The sequence below is a fragment of the Astatotilapia calliptera genome, chromosome 23 (genome assembly GCF_964374335.1).
Source record: "Astatotilapia calliptera chromosome 23, fAstCal68.1, whole genome shotgun sequence".
Taxonomy (NCBI): Eukaryota; Metazoa; Chordata; class Actinopteri; order Cichliformes; family Cichlidae; genus Astatotilapia; species Astatotilapia calliptera.
In genome coordinates, this window is record NC_137443.1 from 39,486,038 (window position 1) to 39,505,973 (window position 19,936).

Consider the following 19,936-nt stretch of genomic DNA (forward strand, 5'->3'; position numbering starts at 1 on the left):
ATGCATCACTCAAATATTATGGATAAATAAAACTAAGTGACTTCTAAGGGTGATCACATCTAAATTTGAGGTGGGTGGCAGCAAAATGAAAGCCTGACATAATGAAGACACAATCACTACTATATGTTAAATAGCTTAATAAATGTTAGCTTTTTTAATGGCCTACAGGCAACACTACTAAGGATGTAACAGCAGGAAAGACCAGTTTTCTGACTGATACAGGTAGCAAAAGAACATAGTGGGAAACAGGTTTCTGAGAAACGACCTAACATGACTCATATTCATCAGAAAATAACCCAAAATACTTGGAGGAAAGAGCGGGTTTAGTACACGCGATAGATTCTTAAGGTTGATAAGGAAGTGGAGAGCAGGTACCCAATAACAGTGTTGTAAGTCTTTTGTTGTGCAACGCTAAATTACACTACTCATTACCCATGATGCTTTGTGTTTCATTTTGTAACCTGCATCTTGCGGGTTAACATCCCCTCGCCACACCAGACCCAAACATAGTGCCTGTATAAATTTGGATTGAGACGCTGCACCGGCCAGCAGTCTCTCACACAGCAGCTCGTGCCCGGAACAAACCATTTCCCTGCCGGTATACAGGGGTGGTCGCGGTATTAAGAAGTACTGGAAACGTAGAGGTAGGCAATATCACCGTGAATTCTCTGACACATTTTTAAAATTATATGTGAAATAACAAGCGAGCGTAACGACACATGTTCGGGGAAATAATTACAGCCATTATTCGTCGAGCATCCTGAGTGTTAATCCCGCCTCTAGCGCTCAGGTCCCCGCCGTTAGCTTAACCTCAGCATGGAACTGTTACACGGAAAGCATTCACTTCAAGGATAACCGAAGCTACACATGTGTTGTTACATTGTCAGCGTTTCTGCTTTTATGTTCGGTGTTATAAGCGGGCCAGTCATGGTGGAAGGTTAAAAAAAGAAGTGATTATAAAAGAAAAGATGCTGTGTTAGGTGTGTTTGTTATATCAGTATTTGGTGGTCACGTGGCCTGACAATGTTTATGAAAGGAAGAGTGGGATCTAGGTTACGCAAAGTAAACGAGGAAGTGTCTCCGACACGTTACGAAACCTTAGCTATTGTAACCCTCACTGCTTTTGCTGGGATTTAACAGTTAATTCATATTTAAGAAATGTTCTAAAGTTTAGAGGCTCTACTTCAATTAATACTACATGAAAGAATAATAAAGAATATCATCATAAACTCTGGTGAGTCACAATAGTCTGAATATCAGAGATTTTTAACATAACAAGGAGCAGAGTGTCTTATTGCTGCTGTAATAACTATATTAATTTACTAAAGGACAAATTAATAAAGAGTTTTACAAGTCAATGGATGGAGTTAAGGTAAAAGGTAGACATAGTTATTGAATGTTGGATGTCCTTCACCGTGTGTACATTTACAAAACACCTAAATGTATGAAGTAGTTCCCAGTTATGTTGAAACTGACACATTTAGTAAGGGGTAGTCCTGCAGTCCACAGATAAAGTACACACACCCACATTAGTTTGTCCTTGACACAAGCATCGTAGATAAGTGAGGCAGCCAAACCAACTGCCAGCAGACACACTCGGCTTCCTGTCGTTCAGGCTTGGCTGCGAAGATGTGAGATCTTTCGTGCCCCCTTCTTTTACTTTCTTGTACTTTATTTTTGCTCCAAATAGTCCGAACTAGTTGTGAGCTGTTATTTGCTTTCATCCTGATCGTCTCCGTTATCTTTTCCACCTTATTCAGGGTTGTGTTCGTATCACTGCCAGAACCTGCAATGCCCGATCAACTGCCTCCAAATCCTGCTGGGACACTGCTAAACAAGTTCCCCCAGGGGAGCCTGCCAATGGGAAAAGAAGCTACCAAAGACGGCCTACAAGCCAGAGGCCAGTGGGCCTCCAAGGCTGAGTTCCTCCTGGCCGTAGCCGGGCAGATCATCGGTCTGGGAAACGTCTGGAGGTTCCCTTACCTCTGCTACAAAAATGGTGGAGGTAAAGAGAGGAAGTAAAACTGGCATTGTCTAAAGTGTCTTTGTCTCTTTTTTCTCCTTTCCCTGTCCTATTTTTCCAGTCTCATTCTCAGAATCATTGTGACTTGAAATTAAGATTAAGCTGGTCTGGTTTGCTCCTTAAAAGCACCTTTTATGTTTGGCACAGGTGTGTTTTTTGTACCTTACCTGTTGTTCCTGGTGTTGTGCGGCATCCCCCTCTTCCTCCTGGAGACCTCACTGGGACAGTACACCAGCCTGGGAGGGGTCAGTGCCTGGAGGAATATGTGCCCATTATTTGGAGGTACTCTTATTTCCTTTTGTTTTATGTAGCCAACAGTAATATCAGCCAAAAAAAATTTCCTCATTATTTAATCAAATATGTATTATTGTTACTATTAGATGCATATCAAATTCAGTCTTCCAAAGACAAATGTCTGTATAACTGCATGCACGAGTTTGTGCTTGCACCTCTTTAAAATAGATGTGTGTGCGTCTTTTCAGTCCAGTATGTTTTATTTACACAGAACTATACAGTAGTGCAGTTAAGATAAGTGAGATATGTGGATACTTTCTACAGAGGCTATATAAAGTGCTAGTGGTTGTGAGTGGTGGTTCAGTCCATGTTATTATTGTGTGTTTGAGGGTACAGTTGTCCATTGTGTGTGTAGGTGGTTGTGGGTGTGTGTGTATGTTCAGTCCATGAGTTTAACGTGGGTCAGATGTCAGGAGGCAGAGTTCAGGAGTCTGACAGCTGTGGGGAAGAAGCTGTTCCGGTACCTGGTGGTCTTAGTCCGGAGGCTCCTGTAGCGCCTCCCAGAGGGCAGGAGGGTGAAGAGTCCATGTGATGGGTGTCTGGGGTCTTTGATGATTTTCCCAGCCCTTTTCAGACACCGCTTCCTATAGATGTCCTTTATGGCAGGAAGTGGTGCTCCGGCGATGCGCTGCACAGTTTTCACGACCGTCTGCAACGCCTTCCGGTCCGAGGCAGAGCAGTTCCCGTACCAGACTGTTATACAGTTGGTCAGGATGCTCTCGATGGTGCAGCGATAGAAGTTCACCAGGATGTCTGAGGACAGGTGGTTCTTCCTCAGAGTCCTCAAGAAGAAGAGGCGCTGGTGAGCCTTCTTGACCAGCTTGGAGCAGTTGGTCGTCCAGGTGAGATCCTCGGAGATGTGGACTCCCAGGAACTTGAAGCTGCTCACACGCTCCACAGCCGTCCCCTTAATGTGGATGGGTGGATGTGGGTCAGCATTCCTCCTGTAGTCCACGATGAGCTCCTTGGTCTTCTCGGTGTTAAGCAGTAGGTTGTTTGTGTCGCACCACTCAGCCAGACGATCCACCTCCTCCCTGTAGGCGGCCTCATCGTTGTCACTGATGAGGCCAATCACCGTGGCCTCATCAGTGCAAACTTAATGATGGTGTTGGAACCATCAGCAGGTCTGCAGTCGTGGGTGAAGAGGGAGTAGAGGAAAGGGCTCATCACACAGCCTTGTGGTACACCGGTGTTCATCGTGATTGTAGATGAGCAGCAGTTATCCAGCCGGACATGTTGGGGGCGGTTGGTCAGGAAGTCCAGTAACCATTTGCAGATGAGGGAACTGATGCCCAGGTCTGTCAGTTTCCTGATGAGTTGTGAGGGGTGGATTGTATTGAATGCTGAACTGAAGTCTATAAACAGCATTCTGGCGTAGGTGTTGTTGTTGTCCAGGTGTCCAGGCATCCTCTGTGCTCCTGTTCTGGCAGTATGCGAATTGGTGGGGGTCCAGGGTGAGGGGGGAGACAGGATTTGAAGTGTGCTAGGACCAGCTGCTCTAAGCACTTAGTGATGATGGGGGTGAGTGCTACTGGGCGGTGGTAATTGAGGCTAGATGGGTTGGAGTTTTTGGGTATCGGGACGATGGAGGTGGATTTGAAGCAGGCCGGTACCACAGCGTGGGCCAAGGACAGATTGAATATGTCTGTCAGCACTCCTGCAAGCTCCCCAGAACACGCTCTGAGAACACACCCGGGGATGCCATCAGGACCTGCAGCCTTGTGGACATTGATCCTGCTCAGCACCGCTCCTACATCGGTGGGGGAGAGAGTCAGAGGTTGGTGGTCTGGTGTCATGTCTGCTTTGGTTGTGGTTGTGGGGTTCCCTCACTCAAAATGAGCATAAAAGTTGTTGAGCTCGTTGAGGAAGGAGACATCAGAGGATGCGGGGGAGGGTTTGGTGGTCCTGTAGTCTGTAATGGTCTGGAGTCCTTGCCACATGCGTCGGGGGTTGGAGTTAGAGAAGTGTTCTTCTACCTTCTTTTTGTAATGGTGTTTGGCTTTTTTGATGCCCTTCTTTAGATTAGCCCTGGCTGTACTGTAGGCGTGTGCATCTCCTGACCTAAAGGCGGTGTTGCGGGCCTTCAGGAGGAGACGAACATCCCGGTTCATCCAAGGCTTCTGGTTGGGGTACATGGTGATCCGTTTCTGGGTGGTGACACTGTCTGTGGTTTTGGAGATGTAATCCAGTACAGATGAGGCGTACTGGTCCAGGTCTGTGTGGGTGAACATATTCCAGTCTGTGTTTTGAAATCTGTCCTGGAGCACTGCGTCTGTCCCCTCTGGCCACATTTTAATTGTCCTCACAGCAGGTTTCACACGTTGGATGAGTGGTGAATACCGAGGTGTGAGGAACGGGAAGAGATGGTCCGATTGTCCAATGTGGGGGAGGGGTGTGGCTTTGTAGGCTCCAGCCAGGTTGGAATACACATGGTCTAAAGTCTTGTCTCCTCTGGTGTGGCAGGAGACATGTTGGTGGAATCTGGGGAGGACTGTCTTTAAGTTGGTGTGGTTGAAGTCGCCAGCAACAATGAAAGCAGCCTCGGGGTGTTTATTCTGGTGTTTGTTAATGGCTGCAGAAAGTTCTTTCATGGCCAACCTAGCATTAGCGTCGGGGGGGATATACACTGCTGTGAGTATGATCGAAGTGAGTTCTCTGGGGAGATAATAAGGTCTGCATTTGACCATTAAAAACTCCGCATTAGGTGAGCAGTGACTCTCAGTAGTAGTGAAACAATGAGTGAAAAAGCAGCCAATGTCCAAGGAAAAACTTTGAAAGATCTTCAGAAAGTTTGGAGAACTATTGCTAAAGACCACTTTAAAAAAAATTACCAGAAAGTCTGACTCCTTGGAACCAACTTATAAAGAAGTTGAGGGGTAGCTCAAGATTTTTGCCCAGTGCTGTTTTCTGGTTTTACCCCTTGCCTTTTTTTCTCATTCTTCATCCATATTGGCACAAGCATTCAAAGCTCCCACGTTAATACAAAACCTGTACAAACAGTGTGTCTGCAATCAGAAAATGCCAGCTGTGTGCATGTGCAGTGGAGAGTGGAGCTCAGCTTGTGCTTTAAAACAGCTCAAGAGTGCAAAAGGCACCACGTTCCCTGCCGACCAAGAACAGCATGCAGTGTCTTGTTTTCTTTGTATCTCGCTGTCCAAGAGAGGAGTTTCAGATAAGTATTAACCAAACACACAATCACAACCCAACAAGTTCATCTTTCACCTTTAACACAGCAGTTGAAAAAAACCACGGGACAGATGGTGTGAGGGATAGAGCAAGTCTATGTTATATGAAGGGACCCTGTGATGAGACTGCTCTCATCTCCAGTGTCACATGGACACATCACGTTTTTCAAGGTGTAGTGTTGATCTTGTAAAGAACCATAACTAAACTCATTTTCTTTTTCTCCATAACCTACCCAAGCAGGTTTTAGTGCTGCGACCTTACCAAACACTAAGAGAAACTGCAAAAAAAAAAAAATAATAATAATAATAATAATAATGCTTAACTGGACACGAGGCTTTTGTCATTCACAGCTTTGTGTTCAGCACTGCCAGTTGACACCTTGTGGGCATTTTTGTGACAGCAGAGGCTTCTTACAAAACAAAACAGTCATATATTTCTTTCTCAGATTTAGACAAGCCCCGGAGCTGTTTCTGTGTTTGCTCAACACTTTAGCAGGGTGTGCAACTTTGGCATGCATGGGGAAAAAAAACAAAAAATACTTAACCTGCCACACAGATTCCAACCAGTAGTTAGCAAAGCAATGCAGCCCTGAGGGTAACTGCCATGTTTCTAGAGAAAGTGTGAAAGTTGCTGAAAGGGACAAAGAGCGTGTAGAAGAGACGAGACCCAAATGTTCCAGTTACGCTTGTTCATCTCAGCTAATGCTAGTAGCATGCTAGCTGCTGGACCGCCTCTGAAATTGGTGTATGTGTGTGTTTGTGTCAGTGGAGCTATGTTTGTTTTTTTTTATTTAATGAAAAATTATTCTTGTTCCAACATTTGCCACTCTGGCCCAAATGGCCTGCAGATGCATGCGTGCACAAACAGACACACACACACACACATATCTGCGCACACTCTGTTTTTGTTGACAGCTAGCTGCATGAAGGCCATGTGTTTAGCACTGGAATAAACTCCTGCACTTCCTCGGGCACATGTCCTCGTACTTATTGCAAACTTGGACAAAGAAAAGCTTCTGTTGGAATTCCTCGCTGGTTTGTGCAGTTAGCGTGCCCGTCGTCAGATGCGGCCTGAATTTCATTACCGGATACCACAGACAGCTATTTGTCTAGCCAAACAGCCTACACTTTGTAACCCACTCAGGGCCTCATAAGACTATCATTCATATCTAATGAAGATGTACTCAGTGTGGGCTGCAAGTCGAGTGTCTGAGTAACGGGATGCTTTCATCTCAAACTCAAGTGACTTGGAACTGATAACAGAGGGCGTGTTCATGGAGGCTTTGAAGCTCATTTATGCCACTCTTCATGCTCACATAACTCACCACACGTGTCCGCTTGTCTTCTCTGCAACTTGTTGTGTCTCCTTAGGTCTCGGCTACGCTAGCCAGGTGATGATCCTGCACGGCTGTGTTTACTACATAGTCATCCTGGCTTGGGCTCTCTTATACCTGTCCTACAGCTTCCAGGCGGAGCTGCCGTGGTCGCACTGTAACAACACGTGGAACACGAGTCAGTAAAAACAGGAAATCAGAAGCTGTCATCCTTGCAATTTGACGCTACCATGCAAAAGACTTTAAGAGGCAAACTGGGGTCTGTTGTGTGTGTCCTCCTGCAGAAGCGTGTTTCTCATCTGACTCCTACAACCAAACGGCCAACGCGAGCAGCCTGCCGGAGAACGCCACTTCCCCTGTCATGGAGTTTTGGGAGTGAGTGTAACATCTTTAGAGTATTGATTATGAGGCTTGAAACAGTTTTGGTGCTAACACCTGCTGCGTGTGTTCTAAGGCGGGAGGTGCTCCGCCTGTCCAGCACTTTGGACGGGCTCGGCCCGATCAGCTGGAAGCTGGCTCTGTGTCTGGCCGCCGTCTGGCTTATCTGCTACTTCTGCGTCTGGAAGGGAGTCAAGTCTACCGGAAAGGTGAGGAGTCGACACATCAGCTTCATCAAGTTCCCTCTCTGTCTCAGCTACATGTCTAAGCTGCCACCATAGACAGTGTAAAAGATGGATGCATCCATCTTTGGTGTAAGATGTGACGAGTGCACGCTCATTGACTAACAACTTGTGACCAACAAGTTTTGGGAGTCTGGCCGAAATGAGGGACTGAGCCCATAAGCTCAGCAGTAAAGTGTTCAGCAGTCATGTCAGAAAAGCGTTAGTCTTCTGTAGCACCAGAAAACTTTTAGGTAACCATACTGAATGCAAGTTTTTAGACATAGCATTAGCATCACAGTTCCATCTGTGGTTTCCAGGTGCTCACCCACATCAAGTGATAGAAACAAGTGTTTGAGCTCTTGCGAATGTTCCACTTCTGACACTTTTTCTAGTTTTAGTGTTTGAATTTTAAAGTCAGCATTTTGTGCCCACAAAAATGGATATCATGAGAACTGCTTTGACCTCTGTGTGAAAACTGTTTTTACAATCCCCCAGAGCACAGGGTCAGATAAATATAGGTGTCACTGGAGGTGGTCGCCTCTCGGTAACTATTTATATGGTGTGCAGCAGAGCCAGCGCTTGCTCACTTGTCAAAAACAGGGCTTCTCTGCTAAAATATGAAGAAACTAGGCCTGTCCTGAATACTACTTTATGTACTTTATGTACTATTTAAGAGTGAATATTGGTGGATGTTGTCCAGCATGGGTAGGGAAAAGGTTAGGGGATTTTATAACTCTGCCTGGCTGATTTTGGACATATTTCCAAATCAAAAGGTCGCTTAGAAAGAAAGGTAGAAGCAGGAGAATGTGTGTGACTTTCTCCCTCTTACACAGTGCATAGCCAACATGCATTTTTGAGAAGAAAAAAGTTTCCAAAGGAACTATGAAAAAGTAATAAAAAACCAAATGCCTACCTCATAAACAAAACATGCTTACATATAATTTAATGGCACCGATTTATTTATAAAATTTTAAAAATATCTACGGCAGGAGCATTTTTATGGTGACATAAAGTCTTTTAAACAGAACCTCGAGGAGCGGTAAAGTCCAAAACATAATTCTCCTTTCATGTAGCAGATGAGAAATAAGGGCCACGACACTGCAGCCACTTTGTCGGACTTATTTGCTGTGCCTCCGCCGCCGTCAGTCAACAGATTTTAAGACTCCAACTTTCCTTCTTGTAGTATTTTCTTTCTTTTTTTTTAAAGAACATCACAGTCACATCCTCCCTGTTTGTCTCTGCGACCACATCCCTGCACGCTCTTGTGTACATTCTAGGTGGTGTACCTGACGGCCACCTTTCCATATGTAATGCTGTTTGTGCTGCTGGTGCGTGGTGCCACCCTGCCCGGAGCCACCCAGGGAATCATCTACTACCTCAAACCCAACGTTACCCGCCTGGCTGACCCACAGGTACAGCAACACAAACGCGCACTCGCTTTATGTGTCCGTAAACGGTGGCAGATTTTGAAAAGCATCACGTCGGAGGACATTTTTCTAGTCGTTCTTGCAGGTCATACGGCAGCTCCTACAGGTAGGAGAGCCGCACTGTCAGGTGAGTAAATGTCAGATCTGCCATACAGCAGGAAGGAGATTGGATTATTGTTGTGAAGCTGAATGTAGTTTACAACGTGACATCTGATTTGTTGCTCTGTGCCACATTTTCATCACTAGATCATTAGATCTTATTGTCGCTGTGGTTTTGCGCTCTATCAATTCAGAAGCGACTTTCAAACTCTTCTTCACTGGTGTGAAAAAGTGTTTGTTATTATCGTGTGGGTACGGTTTGACAGCATCAGTATCTATTTGTTTCTGTTAATTAGCCAAGTTTGTGTCATGTTACCTGTAAACTGTGTAATATAGAACATCTTGTACGGTGTACCTTTGACCCCAAAACAGCAGCCAAGGCTGATAAAGTATATCAGTCAGTTAGATATGAGCTTGTGGGCTAACATGTCCTTTCACTTTCTCCTCTCGCTCTCTGTTTCTCTTTGTTTCTGTAGGTATGGATGGATGCAGGTACCCAAATATTTTTCTCTTATGGAATCTGCTTGGGAAGTCTCACAGCTCTGGGCAGTTACAACAAATACAACAATGACTGCTATAAGTGAGACACTATGTCAGACACACACAGACATGTATGCATACAACCACGTAAAAACAGAGTCGGCCACACGGCTTCTCCTTCTTCCACTTGACTTGAGACAAACTGTAGTTGCTGAAATGTAAGATGTAAGCTCCCACTGGTCAGATGGCTTCCAGCAGGAATGGCTGGAATGGACAGAGAAAACACACTGATACAGCCACACCTTAAAGAAAAGCCCTCGCTGCCATGTTTCCCACACTGTAGGACTCCCACACACACACACACACACACACACACACACACACACACACACACACACTCAGGAAGAGCCAAGCTCTTGACTCTTGGCTTGTATTTACAGTAACAGGACAGATCAAGTCCTCAGTGGGGTTGTGTTCTGTCTTTCAGTTTTCACAGGGTGTTTTTTGTGTTCAGCGCAGTGCTGTGCTAAACTCTTGAGACACCCTCTGTATATACTGCTTACCAGGAGCCAGACTGTTGTGCAGTTTTTTGAGTAATAGTTCTCCAGACTTCTGAAGGTCTTTCACGGTTCTTTCTTTGGACATTGGCTGCTTTTTCACCTACTTTCAGTCCAGTCCTAGTACCCGACCATTTTCACTATTAGACCTATTAGCCAAAAACTTCCATCTTCACATAAAGAATTAAGGTGGTCGTATCAAATATCGACTTTCAAGCTTGTCAGAATTGTACAAACTCCCTTTTTGTCTCATATCCTGGATTTTCATGTATGTTTGCATGATTTTACCACTCAAATATAAGGAAATGAGGGGTGGCTCAAGACTTTTGGGCAGCACTGTATTGAAATCTAATTAGTTAACTCAGATTAATTTTGTGTGTATTTATGTATTTTTCCAGGGACTCTTTTATGCTGTGCCTCCTGAACAGCGCCACCAGTTTCCTGGCAGGATTCGCCATCTTCTCGGTGCTGGGATTCATGGCTGAGGAACAAGGCGTGGACATAGGCACCGTAGCCCAATCAGGTGAGAGACTGTTTTCCTTCAGGACACAGAACTGTCAGCATAAGTCAGCAGACTTTGACTTTGTGGTGTTTTGTGCCACAGGCTAATTTAACTCTTAATTTAACTGTTAAAGCATGAGGAGGAAGTGTGAAACAATCAGAAGTGATAGTGATCCCAAACCAGATTTTATCAAGATGCCCTTGTGGTGAAAATAATAATGAAGCATAAAATTAGTCACACATACCAATCCGGTCTTTACGTCCGACGTCATTAGCCTGCTCCGGGTCCAAACTCTGCTTCAGGTCCCAAAGTCATAAGAACACTGCGGCGTCACTGAGAGTTACAAACTGTCTAAATTCTTTCATCTTCAATAAAATGATTAGTGTGGCTCCTCTATCAGGTGTAACAATGAAGTTTAACATCCAGGCATCCGTGAAAACAGAATTTATGAAGTTTAACGGAGTTAGCAGGGAGTTAGCTCGCTAGTTTCCATCTAAAGATGATATAGCATGTTCTGACTGAGGGATTTCTGAAAAATTCAAACGTACAGCTCTGCTATCACTTCCAGCATAAATGAAGACAGAAAACTAAACAGCAGTGACGTTTGTAGGGTTACTGAAGTTGGCCCAGCTGGTATTTAATGATGTGCTTCGTGGTGGCTACACAGACAACCCACCCATTAATAATCACTTGGCAACAGTGGGAAGGGAAAACTCTCTTTGAAGGAAGAAACTTCCGACAAAACCGAGCTCAGCTCTAAATGATAATGTGATAAAAATAGTAAATATTTTCCATTATTTTATGTCAGAAGAAACTTATATTAATTGTTTGTAATATCTTTGGTCTCATGGTCTTCTCAGGACCCGGGCTTGCCTTCATCGCCTACCCGAGAGCTGTAGCCATGATGCCAGTACCCCAACTCTGGGCTGTCTGCTTCTTCCTCATGATCATCATGCTGGGGTTGGACACACAGGTAGATGCAGACTAACACCCTCGACAAACTTTGAATTTCTCTCCACTGGCGTTGCGTTCGGTGTCATGGAAACACGCCGACATATGTGTCTCGTGCAGTTTGTGAGCCTGGAGGCCCTGATGACATCAGTGACTGACCTGTACCCTCACCTGATCAGACGAGGTCACCGCAGAGAGCTGCTGTTGCTGTTTGTCTGCATCGTCTGCTTCCTGGTTGGACTGGTCATGGTCACACCGGTAAGTCACACCGGTGGATGGATGTGTTGTGTTGGAGAAGTAGCCTGTTTTTAATGAGTCGTCTCTTCTGTGTGGTGCAGGGCGGTCTGTATGTGTTCCAGATCTATGACCATTTCTCCTGCAGTGGAGCCAGTCTGCTGCTTCTCTCCATCTTCCAGTCTCTGGCCATCGGCTGGGTCTACGGTACAAATCCCAACTCTAGCCTGCTCCTTGCCCTTTCATCACCTGTTTTCTGTCCTCATGATTCTTCCCTCCACTCTATATTTCCCATTCCTTTTTCTCTTCTTCCCCCTTTCCTTTTCCTTCCTTTTCTGATCATCTCCCTTTTTCCTCATCTCTTCTGTTTTGTGTGCCCTTTTACTTCTTTTTTCCTTCTCCTTCCCTTTCCTCTCCTCCTTTTCCGTCTTTATCTAATCTCCTTGTCAATCTAATCATTCATTTCCTTTCAATTTTAATCTTTTCCTTGTCTTCCCCTTTTTTCTCCTCGCCACACTGCTCTTTCTGATCCTTCGCAAACTGACTCTTCCGGTGTAACATTTCATTTCCCTAACCCCTCTTCCCCTTTTTCTTTTAAATACTTTTTTCAATGTTCTTATATTTTTTGCCATCCTATTTTCCTGGTTCTTTCCTTTATCTTGTTTCCACTCTTGTTTTGAATTCTCTTTTCTTTCCATTTTTTAGCTTATTTTCAATTTTCTTTGATTTTCTCTCTCTCCACTACTTTTTCCTGCTTTGGTCTCCTCTCTTCTTGTTTGATTTTTATTTGCTCTTTTCTTTTCTTTTTTTTAATGTAGCACTAAATTAATGGAAAAATAGTGTCCGAGTCATTTCTACTAGTCTGACTTTAATTAAATTCAGTTGGAGCTCAGGCAGTAGGATAATGAGATTATACATAATCTTAAGCTGGTTGCTGTTATATAGAAAATAAAAAGAACTTTTATCACCAATGAATATAAGTCCTCAAATCTGATAAACACACACACACACACACACAGTCTCGCTGTCCACTTCTTCCCCTCCTCCGGCATTCCACTTAGAGGCAGTAGACAGTATATTAACATGGCTGCAGCTACCCACTGTTGTAGGGAGACTGGCTCCTAGCCAGGCCCCTGTCTGTCTCCTCCGGGCCCTAAATCAGCCTCCGGGCCCTGTCGCCTCTCAGTCTCAGTCTGCTGGCCCCAGGGAGCCCCCACTCCAGCCAGACATGGAGGTCTGAAGCATTCACAAAAACACTGTTTGTTTAAAAGTGCAATGGACGGAGTGTTTTATATGCATACATCAGGACAATGCAGTAAACGCTCAGTGAGGTTAGACAGTCGACTTTAAGTGTTAGAAAATATATATGTTGCCATTTCATGAGATAAAAAATAGGCTGAATACTCCAGCAGAGAATGTGTTTGTAGGTGTGGGTGCTTATGAGGGCCAAAAAGCCTGTTTTTATGGCTCTCCTTGAGTTGAGGAGAAGGGTTTTAAGTGGACTGTGCGACACAGCGTTCACAACTCAGCTGCACCTTTTCCCCCTTTTTACGGCTGTGGGAATTTACAGTTTTTTAAGGACTCTGATGACCACTAACACTCTGAACTGAACTGAACTGAAAGAAAAGCTGCAGACAACTTCCTCATCCGACTCTCCCGAGATTCTCCAGCTTTCATGTGTCAAAATTGCTTTAAGGTTATTGAGTAAGTCATTACAGTGTGGTGGATTGTCCTGTTTCTACCCCTCCCTGAGCCTGGTTCTACTGGAGATTTCTTCCTGTTAAAAGGGAGTTTTTCCTTCCCACTGTCGCCAAGTGCTTCCTTATCCGGTTGTTCAGTGATGACGTGACGAATCCTACTTCCGGGTCTAAAGTAGTCTGCGTTTAATATGGCTTTTGTGTTGTTAACATGTTTAATGTTATGTATTTTCTTCTATTTAATCTCAAAAGGCTCCTAAAACAGTCAGTGATCACTGTTGACCTCCCTCGGCTTTTATTACCGCTAATCATTTATTTAAGCTCAGTTTTTAAAACCTTAGGATGTAACTACAGCCCAGCCCATGCAGCAGTATATGAATGACTAACCTCGTATTGTGGATGGATTATCTCAGTTGTTCTCCTGGCTGAAGTTTGGTCCTTTTACAGCATCCTGCCATGCGATTACATTTGTTTCTGACCACCGAGAAAACTCACGTTAACTTTTATCGAGTGGAAAAAAAAGTTAGCTTGTTTATATTATGCTAACATAGCTGTGTCGCTAGCGGTCACGTAGCACATCATTATATACCAGCTAACCAAACTTCAGTAACCCTACAAACGTCACTGCTGTTTAGTTTTCTGTCTTCATTTATGCTGGAAGTGATAAGAAAGCTGTACGTTTTAATTTGTTTCCAAAACCCCGCAGTCAGGACATGCTATATTGTATTTAGATAGAAGCTAGCGAGCTAACTCCCTGCTAACTTCTAACTCCATTAAATGTCATAAATTCCGTTTTCATGGATGCCTGGATGTTAAACTCAATTGTTACACCTGGTAGAGCAGAACGCTGATCATTTTATTAAAGATGAAAGACTTTAGACAGTTTTTCAACTCTCAGTAATGCCATAGTGATCGTTTGATATATGGACCTGCAGCGGAGTTTAGACCCAGACACGGCTAGTGACGTCAGACTTAACGACCGGATAGGGTGTCGTCTGATTGTTGGAGTTCCTTTTTAATATTGTAGATGTTTCTTTTCTTACAATATAAAGCGCCTTGAGGTTGTTGTGTTATATATTAATAAAACTGAATTAAGTTGCAGAGTATGTGACAGTTTGTGCTCCTCCTACTACCACTCCAGACAGAAAAGAAAAGAGCTGTAGGTACTGATAGCATTTTGCTCACTTTCTTAAGCCTGCCGAGAAAAGCACTAGTGTGGATTTCAGGAGGGTTGGTAGTCAGACAGTTTGGTGTGTGTCCTCAGCTTGGCCAGTATATCACAAGATTACAACAAAATTCCACACAACTGCCCAAAAGGATAAAATAACATAATGGCATTTCATATCTGAAAGGTCAAAGGTCATTCACCGTGATGTCAGTGTATGAGCGTGGACAGGCTGTAAACAGCAGCTTGGCTGTTTGTCCTGTGCAGCAGCGATTTCAGTTATAATTTGTTTTTCTCTCCTTTTTTTTTTTTTGCTTGTATTTTCCGCTCTGGCGATGAATACCAGGAAGAAAAAATGTTCTCTAAGCACAGTTGGCCACCGTTGCCAAACCATGATGTGAACTGAACCACAACCAAACCTCACTGTGTTCTTGTTTTGGCCACAGGAGCAGAGCGCTTCAGCGCCAACATCAGGGATATGACCGGCTACAGCCCTCTTCCTTTTTTCAACCTGTGCTGGAAATACTTGACCCCGATCGTGTGCACTGTGAGTAACCTCCACCCGCTGACCTGCATTCCACTTTGTTATGAGCTGTTTGTTGTGAAGTAGGATGTCCATTAGCACAGGTGTGGGATTTCATACAGATTCCACCTTCCACCTCTCAGGAAAATATCAGGGTTCATCTGTGTGCCACTTGTTTGTCTCTCTATCAGTGAGGTTGGCTTTTTATTCCACCACCTCCAGAGCAGAAAATGAATCATGAGCTCCGTTGGCAGGACGCAAGAAGCACTGGATGCGAGCAGTTTCCAAAAGAGTTGAAACACTGTTTGACATGTAAATGGAAACTGAATGCAAATAATTTCAGGCTACATTCAACTGAAACAGAAGAAAGACAGCATGTCAAAAGTTATTTGGAAAAATGTAGTCTGCTTTTCAATTTGATGCCAGCAACACATTCAAGAAAGCTGCAGTTATGGACACACTTCCCGCTCCAGATACTCGTTTTTAGTTCCAGTCTTATTTAGTCAGACCATCCTTAAATCAGCTGTGGCCCAAAGACGGCAGCATCGCCTCTCTTGTTTGTAGAATTGTTTTGTTGTTGTTTGGTTGTGAGGGTTTCTAGATACTTTCTGAGGTTTAACTTGCAATTTTCAAGTATTTTTAAGCCCATGAAATGATTTCCACTACAGAATTGTGTCTTTTTTTAAATGCAGCACTGCCTTAAACCATAAAGATCGTTGGTTTTCAGCCTTGAGTCATTTAATGATAATCTGTTTGTTCTTTGAAATCTTATGTTGAGAAACTTCTTTGTTTCTTCACTTGTTAGGTTAAATATGGGGCTTCAGCGTTTTGGAGACCACTGCGTTCTGGTTTGATCCTTATTTTACGACCTTTCCCAGGGTCGTTGGGGTTTCTTTGTTTTTGTCCACGTAGTTGTAATTTAGTATAAAAATATAATCAGCAACTATTTAAATTCAAACACGTTTTGCACAGATGAAAATCTGGGAGAGGTACTTCATGTTTTTATTGTGCAGCAGAGGTGTTTTACTGCCTTTGGACAGAGCCAGACTCTTTCCCGGTCTCATATTTATTGAGAGCATTAGGAGACATCTCATCGACCGCATAACAGCGAATGAGTAAACAGCCACCTGTTCGTCTACATCCAGCTGCTATTAAAGGGCTCTCAGGGAGGGTATTTATCGCTGCTGCTGTTTAACTGGGAAACACTGATTTACCATTTTTGGCCTAAAATGTCTAAGCCTAAATGGTAAATGGACTGTATTTATATAGCGCTTTACTAGTCCCTAAGGACCCCAAAGTGCTTTACACAACCAGTCATCCACCCATTCACACACACATTCACACACTGGTGATGGCAAGCTACATTGTAGCCACAGCCACCCTGGGGCGCACTGACAGAGGCCTAGACCTTTAGTATTTACCCCGTCCTCCTTTCTCCCCTCTTCAGGCCACATTTATATTTTCCCTGGTGCGCTGGTCACCACTGAGCCTGGGGAAAGGACTGGTGGCTCCAGTATGGGCCACAACGCTGGGCTGGATCCTTACCCTCTCATCCGTTTCTCTGCTTCCCATCTGGGCCATCTACGCCCTGGTCACTACCCCGGGAACCCTGACACAGGTGATACAATGTGTTTTTCCTGCTGTTGGATGTGAAACTGTCTTGTGCCTTTAATGACGCTGATCCACAGTCAACTAACTGCAACCTTTCTATCCCGCAGCGCTTCCAAATCCTGTGCAGCCCCGTTGAAACCCCGTCACTGACCTTCCACCACCTCTCCAACCAGTCAGCGATCCCCTCCAGCCCCAGTCTGCCTCTCACTGAGAAGTCAAAGGCACCGTTAAAAGAAATCATCTAGGACAAGATGACCCGACAGACACTTGACAACAATGTAACAGTGGCTGCTGCTCGGTCAGTCGGGTGTGTCAGGGCAGAGGGTCAACTTTAGAGCTAATGCTGCTGGATACCAACAGAGGGGCTGGATCCTCATCAGTCTGTACTTGTTGACTAAATGTTGTAATCAGCTCAAAAGGTGATCCTTCAATTATGGGCTCTCTGAAGGGATTCAGAGGACATCCACATCATCTACAACGGCCTTCATCTACAGGAGCATTCAGATGATAAAGCTGATATATTTTCCACATATTTAACTTTAGAAGGTTATTTTGAATTAGTTCAGTGAAAACGTCAGTTAAAGTAAACAAAACTAAACAAGACCTACCTGAACGCACCATCTAGCTGCTATTGGAATAGTTTCTTCAGGTTGGAGCTTTCTACAGAGGGTCCAGCCCTGAACTGGGACACAGTTTGTTTAATCTTTTGCACCAGACCCACACCCTGCCTGCCAGAGCTGGTTATTGTAAAACAGCACACCCTTCTGGCTTTGAATCATGTTATCTCTTTACCTGCTTTTTTTCCTGTTGTCTCAGTTTATTCATGTAATTAAGGACCATATAATTATAGCTTCTGCTGGCTGTCTGCGCGCAGGACTAATGTTCCCTTTATTTGCCAGCAGTCATACATACATAGAGCTATACTCTCTATGAGAGCCTGAGAGATTACTGTTTGCGTTAGCATGACTGCTTTGCTTTGGAGTCCACTAAAAGAGTGCATCGATTCATTGGGGTGAAGGTATAAACTGAAATGACTCCATGAGTCAGGCGTGTTATGCAGTAATTTATAGGGATGGGTTGTTTTTTTTTCTCATGCTTCACCCTCTGTGATGGCAATATCATGGCATCTGAATGGATCATAACACGTTTTACCCTCAGACCAAGTAGAGAAGACATTCAGTCAAGTCCTTTTTATTGCTGCCAACGCACAAGTGCTTGAGATCAAGTGCAGCAATCGGTTTTTATCCATCACACGTCTTTGTTGTTAAAAAAGTTAATTACTGTTGTTTTTGTTTTGGGGGTTTTTGTTACTTCCTGTTGCAATTGTGCAGTTTTTATAAAGATTTGAGGCATTATTTAAACAGCTGTGCACTGCAGGGAAACATGCATACAGCCAGCATGCAGTAATGCAGTACTGCTGCTGCAACTGTTTTGTCAGAAAAATATATCTGACTTTATTTTTTAATTTTGTACATCACTTTTGAGTTGAAATGTTTTTAGTTCTCCGACCTCTTTATTGTGATTTTCTCTGCGGCTCTAACGTGTGAACGCAGTAGACTTCTTTGAAGACAGCGTGTAAATGATAGTAGAGATATGTTTACGACATAGAAAACTAACACCAGGAGTGCGATGAAGGAATGTGTCCTAGTTGAACAACTTCAGTTCCTTATGTTTGGACTTGAAATGTAAATCAAGAATATGTTTTAATTATTTACACTCTACTTTCCTTCCTGTTTTTTTTCTATCACCGTTCAGCCTAGTGGAGGCGACGTCTCCAGTAACTTAATGTGCTTTAGGACACAACCTGTTCTTCACTGGAAACGCTTCTTCTTGAGCAATTGTGATGTGTTCAAATGCAGTATGTTCGAAGATATAAAGAGACTCTTATGGAAACTTGAAACTGCTGTCATTCAAACCTGGATGTCTTTCTGATTGACTTCAGATTGATCCAAGTGTGTCATCATCTCTGTTTACAAGTGTATGCATGTGCCTCTTTATTTTGAAATCCTCCATCTGTACTGTTATTTTCTTTTCTAAATGACTATATATTAATATACATATATATATATATAAACATTGTGGACATGAGCATTTGTGTCGACTGTTTAATTCAGTTCGTGTGACAAGCCGTGTGTGTGCGTGCAGGTGTGTCGCCGGGAGGCCCCGGGAGGCGTCGCGGTCTCCCTCAGTGGGGCGATAACAGATGCTGAGGCCACACCTGGCTTCTACAAGGAGGGTGGACGAGCGGAGGCGAAGAAGTGAGGAGAGAGGTGGAGGAAAAAGGAACAAATGCCGTGATTAGTGTTCTCCTCATCCTGATGCGAATTGCTGGTTTAACATCCGTGAAAGGATAGAAGTCAAGGAGAGATGGAGTGTGTGTGTGAGGAGGAGGAGGAGAGGGTGTCATGGAGACTAAAGAGGGAGGGAGAGCAGCAGCGGGTGGGGAGGAATTCAGACAGCAGCACTTAGACAGAGTCCGGCGGTTATGTAAAAGGCTCGGTTTGTCAATTAACTGTATTGGATTCCCTCCCCTCACAGCCACCAGAGGAAGCGGGTTGGTCCTCCACACACACGTGGCTCAGCACGAAGGGTTCACAAACACACACATCTCGTTTTGGTGACGTGCAAAACTGAATGCAGCCTCCTTCTTGCACATGTGATCCGGGTTACTATGTAACTGTGTGTGTGTGTGTGTGTGTGTGTGTGTGTGTGTGTGTGTGTGTGTGTGTGTGTGCAGGGAAAACGGGGGAGGGTTTATGTCCATATGGTTGCTTTGGCATACGTCTCTGTTTCACATGATGTGGATTAAAAATGATCCAGTGGGCTGAGTGTGTGAGATTCAAAAGAGGAGAGAGGAAGAGGGAGGGAGAGAAGAAGAGAGGAGGACGCTGCAAGGATGCGAGCCAAAGCATGTGTCTGTGCGTTGTTTCACTGAATGCTTTGAAAGATGCTGGAGAAAAGTTCGTTTCTGCTCAGGCTCACTGCCACCAGCTCGCAGCTGCAGCACTTTTTCATCACACGTATTTAAAAAATTTAAACATTTTGGCCACATTACTTCCCGGGACTAGATATCTGAAACCCTGCCCATGCACTTACAGGAAAAGTCACATCTCCGACACGTTGACTTGCAGATACACTGGAAATAGACAGCTCTCAGCCACACGAGCACTGACGGTCCGGCTTGTATCAAAGATCCTATAGTCATGCACACACTTTTTGCCGCAATACTCTTGACAGCTTGGTGTAAAGTAG

General features: G+C 44.2%; 1 protein-coding gene across 6 annotated transcripts in view; it reads left to right on the plus strand.

Annotated features, from left to right (window-relative positions):
• The window catches only part of LOC113016194 (sodium- and chloride-dependent GABA transporter 2-like), a 40,242-nt gene extending 21,470 nt beyond the window's left edge, over window positions 1-18,772 (plus strand). For 3 of the 6 annotated variants that reach the window (XM_026158831.2, XM_026158830.2, XM_080296881.1), the window contains exons 2-15: window positions 1,761-2,005; window positions 2,171-2,305; window positions 6,874-7,014; window positions 7,121-7,211; window positions 7,291-7,423; window positions 8,716-8,850; window positions 9,441-9,544; window positions 10,400-10,524; window positions 11,364-11,476; window positions 11,575-11,712; window positions 11,793-11,895; window positions 14,997-15,097; window positions 16,521-16,691; window positions 16,792-18,772. In XM_026158831.2, the coding sequence (XP_026014616.2) occupies window positions 1,792-2,005; window positions 2,171-2,305; window positions 6,874-7,014; window positions 7,121-7,211; window positions 7,291-7,423; window positions 8,716-8,850; window positions 9,441-9,544; window positions 10,400-10,524; window positions 11,364-11,476; window positions 11,575-11,712; window positions 11,793-11,895; window positions 14,997-15,097; window positions 16,521-16,691; window positions 16,792-16,929 (1,842 nt within the window). In that variant the 5' untranslated portion in view covers window positions 1,761-1,791 and the 3' untranslated portion in view covers window positions 16,930-18,772. Of the gene's footprint in view, window positions 1-464; window positions 645-1,036; window positions 1,235-1,499; window positions 1,632-1,760; window positions 2,006-2,170; window positions 2,306-6,873; window positions 7,015-7,120; window positions 7,212-7,290; window positions 7,424-8,715; window positions 8,851-9,440; window positions 9,545-10,399; window positions 10,525-11,363; window positions 11,477-11,574; window positions 11,713-11,792; window positions 11,896-14,996; window positions 15,098-16,520; window positions 16,692-16,791 lie in introns of those variants that run through there. The other 3 variants (XM_026158828.2, XM_026158829.2, XM_026158827.2) reach the window with 3 other exon arrangements.
• Window positions 18,773-19,936: the final 1,164 nt, after the last annotated feature.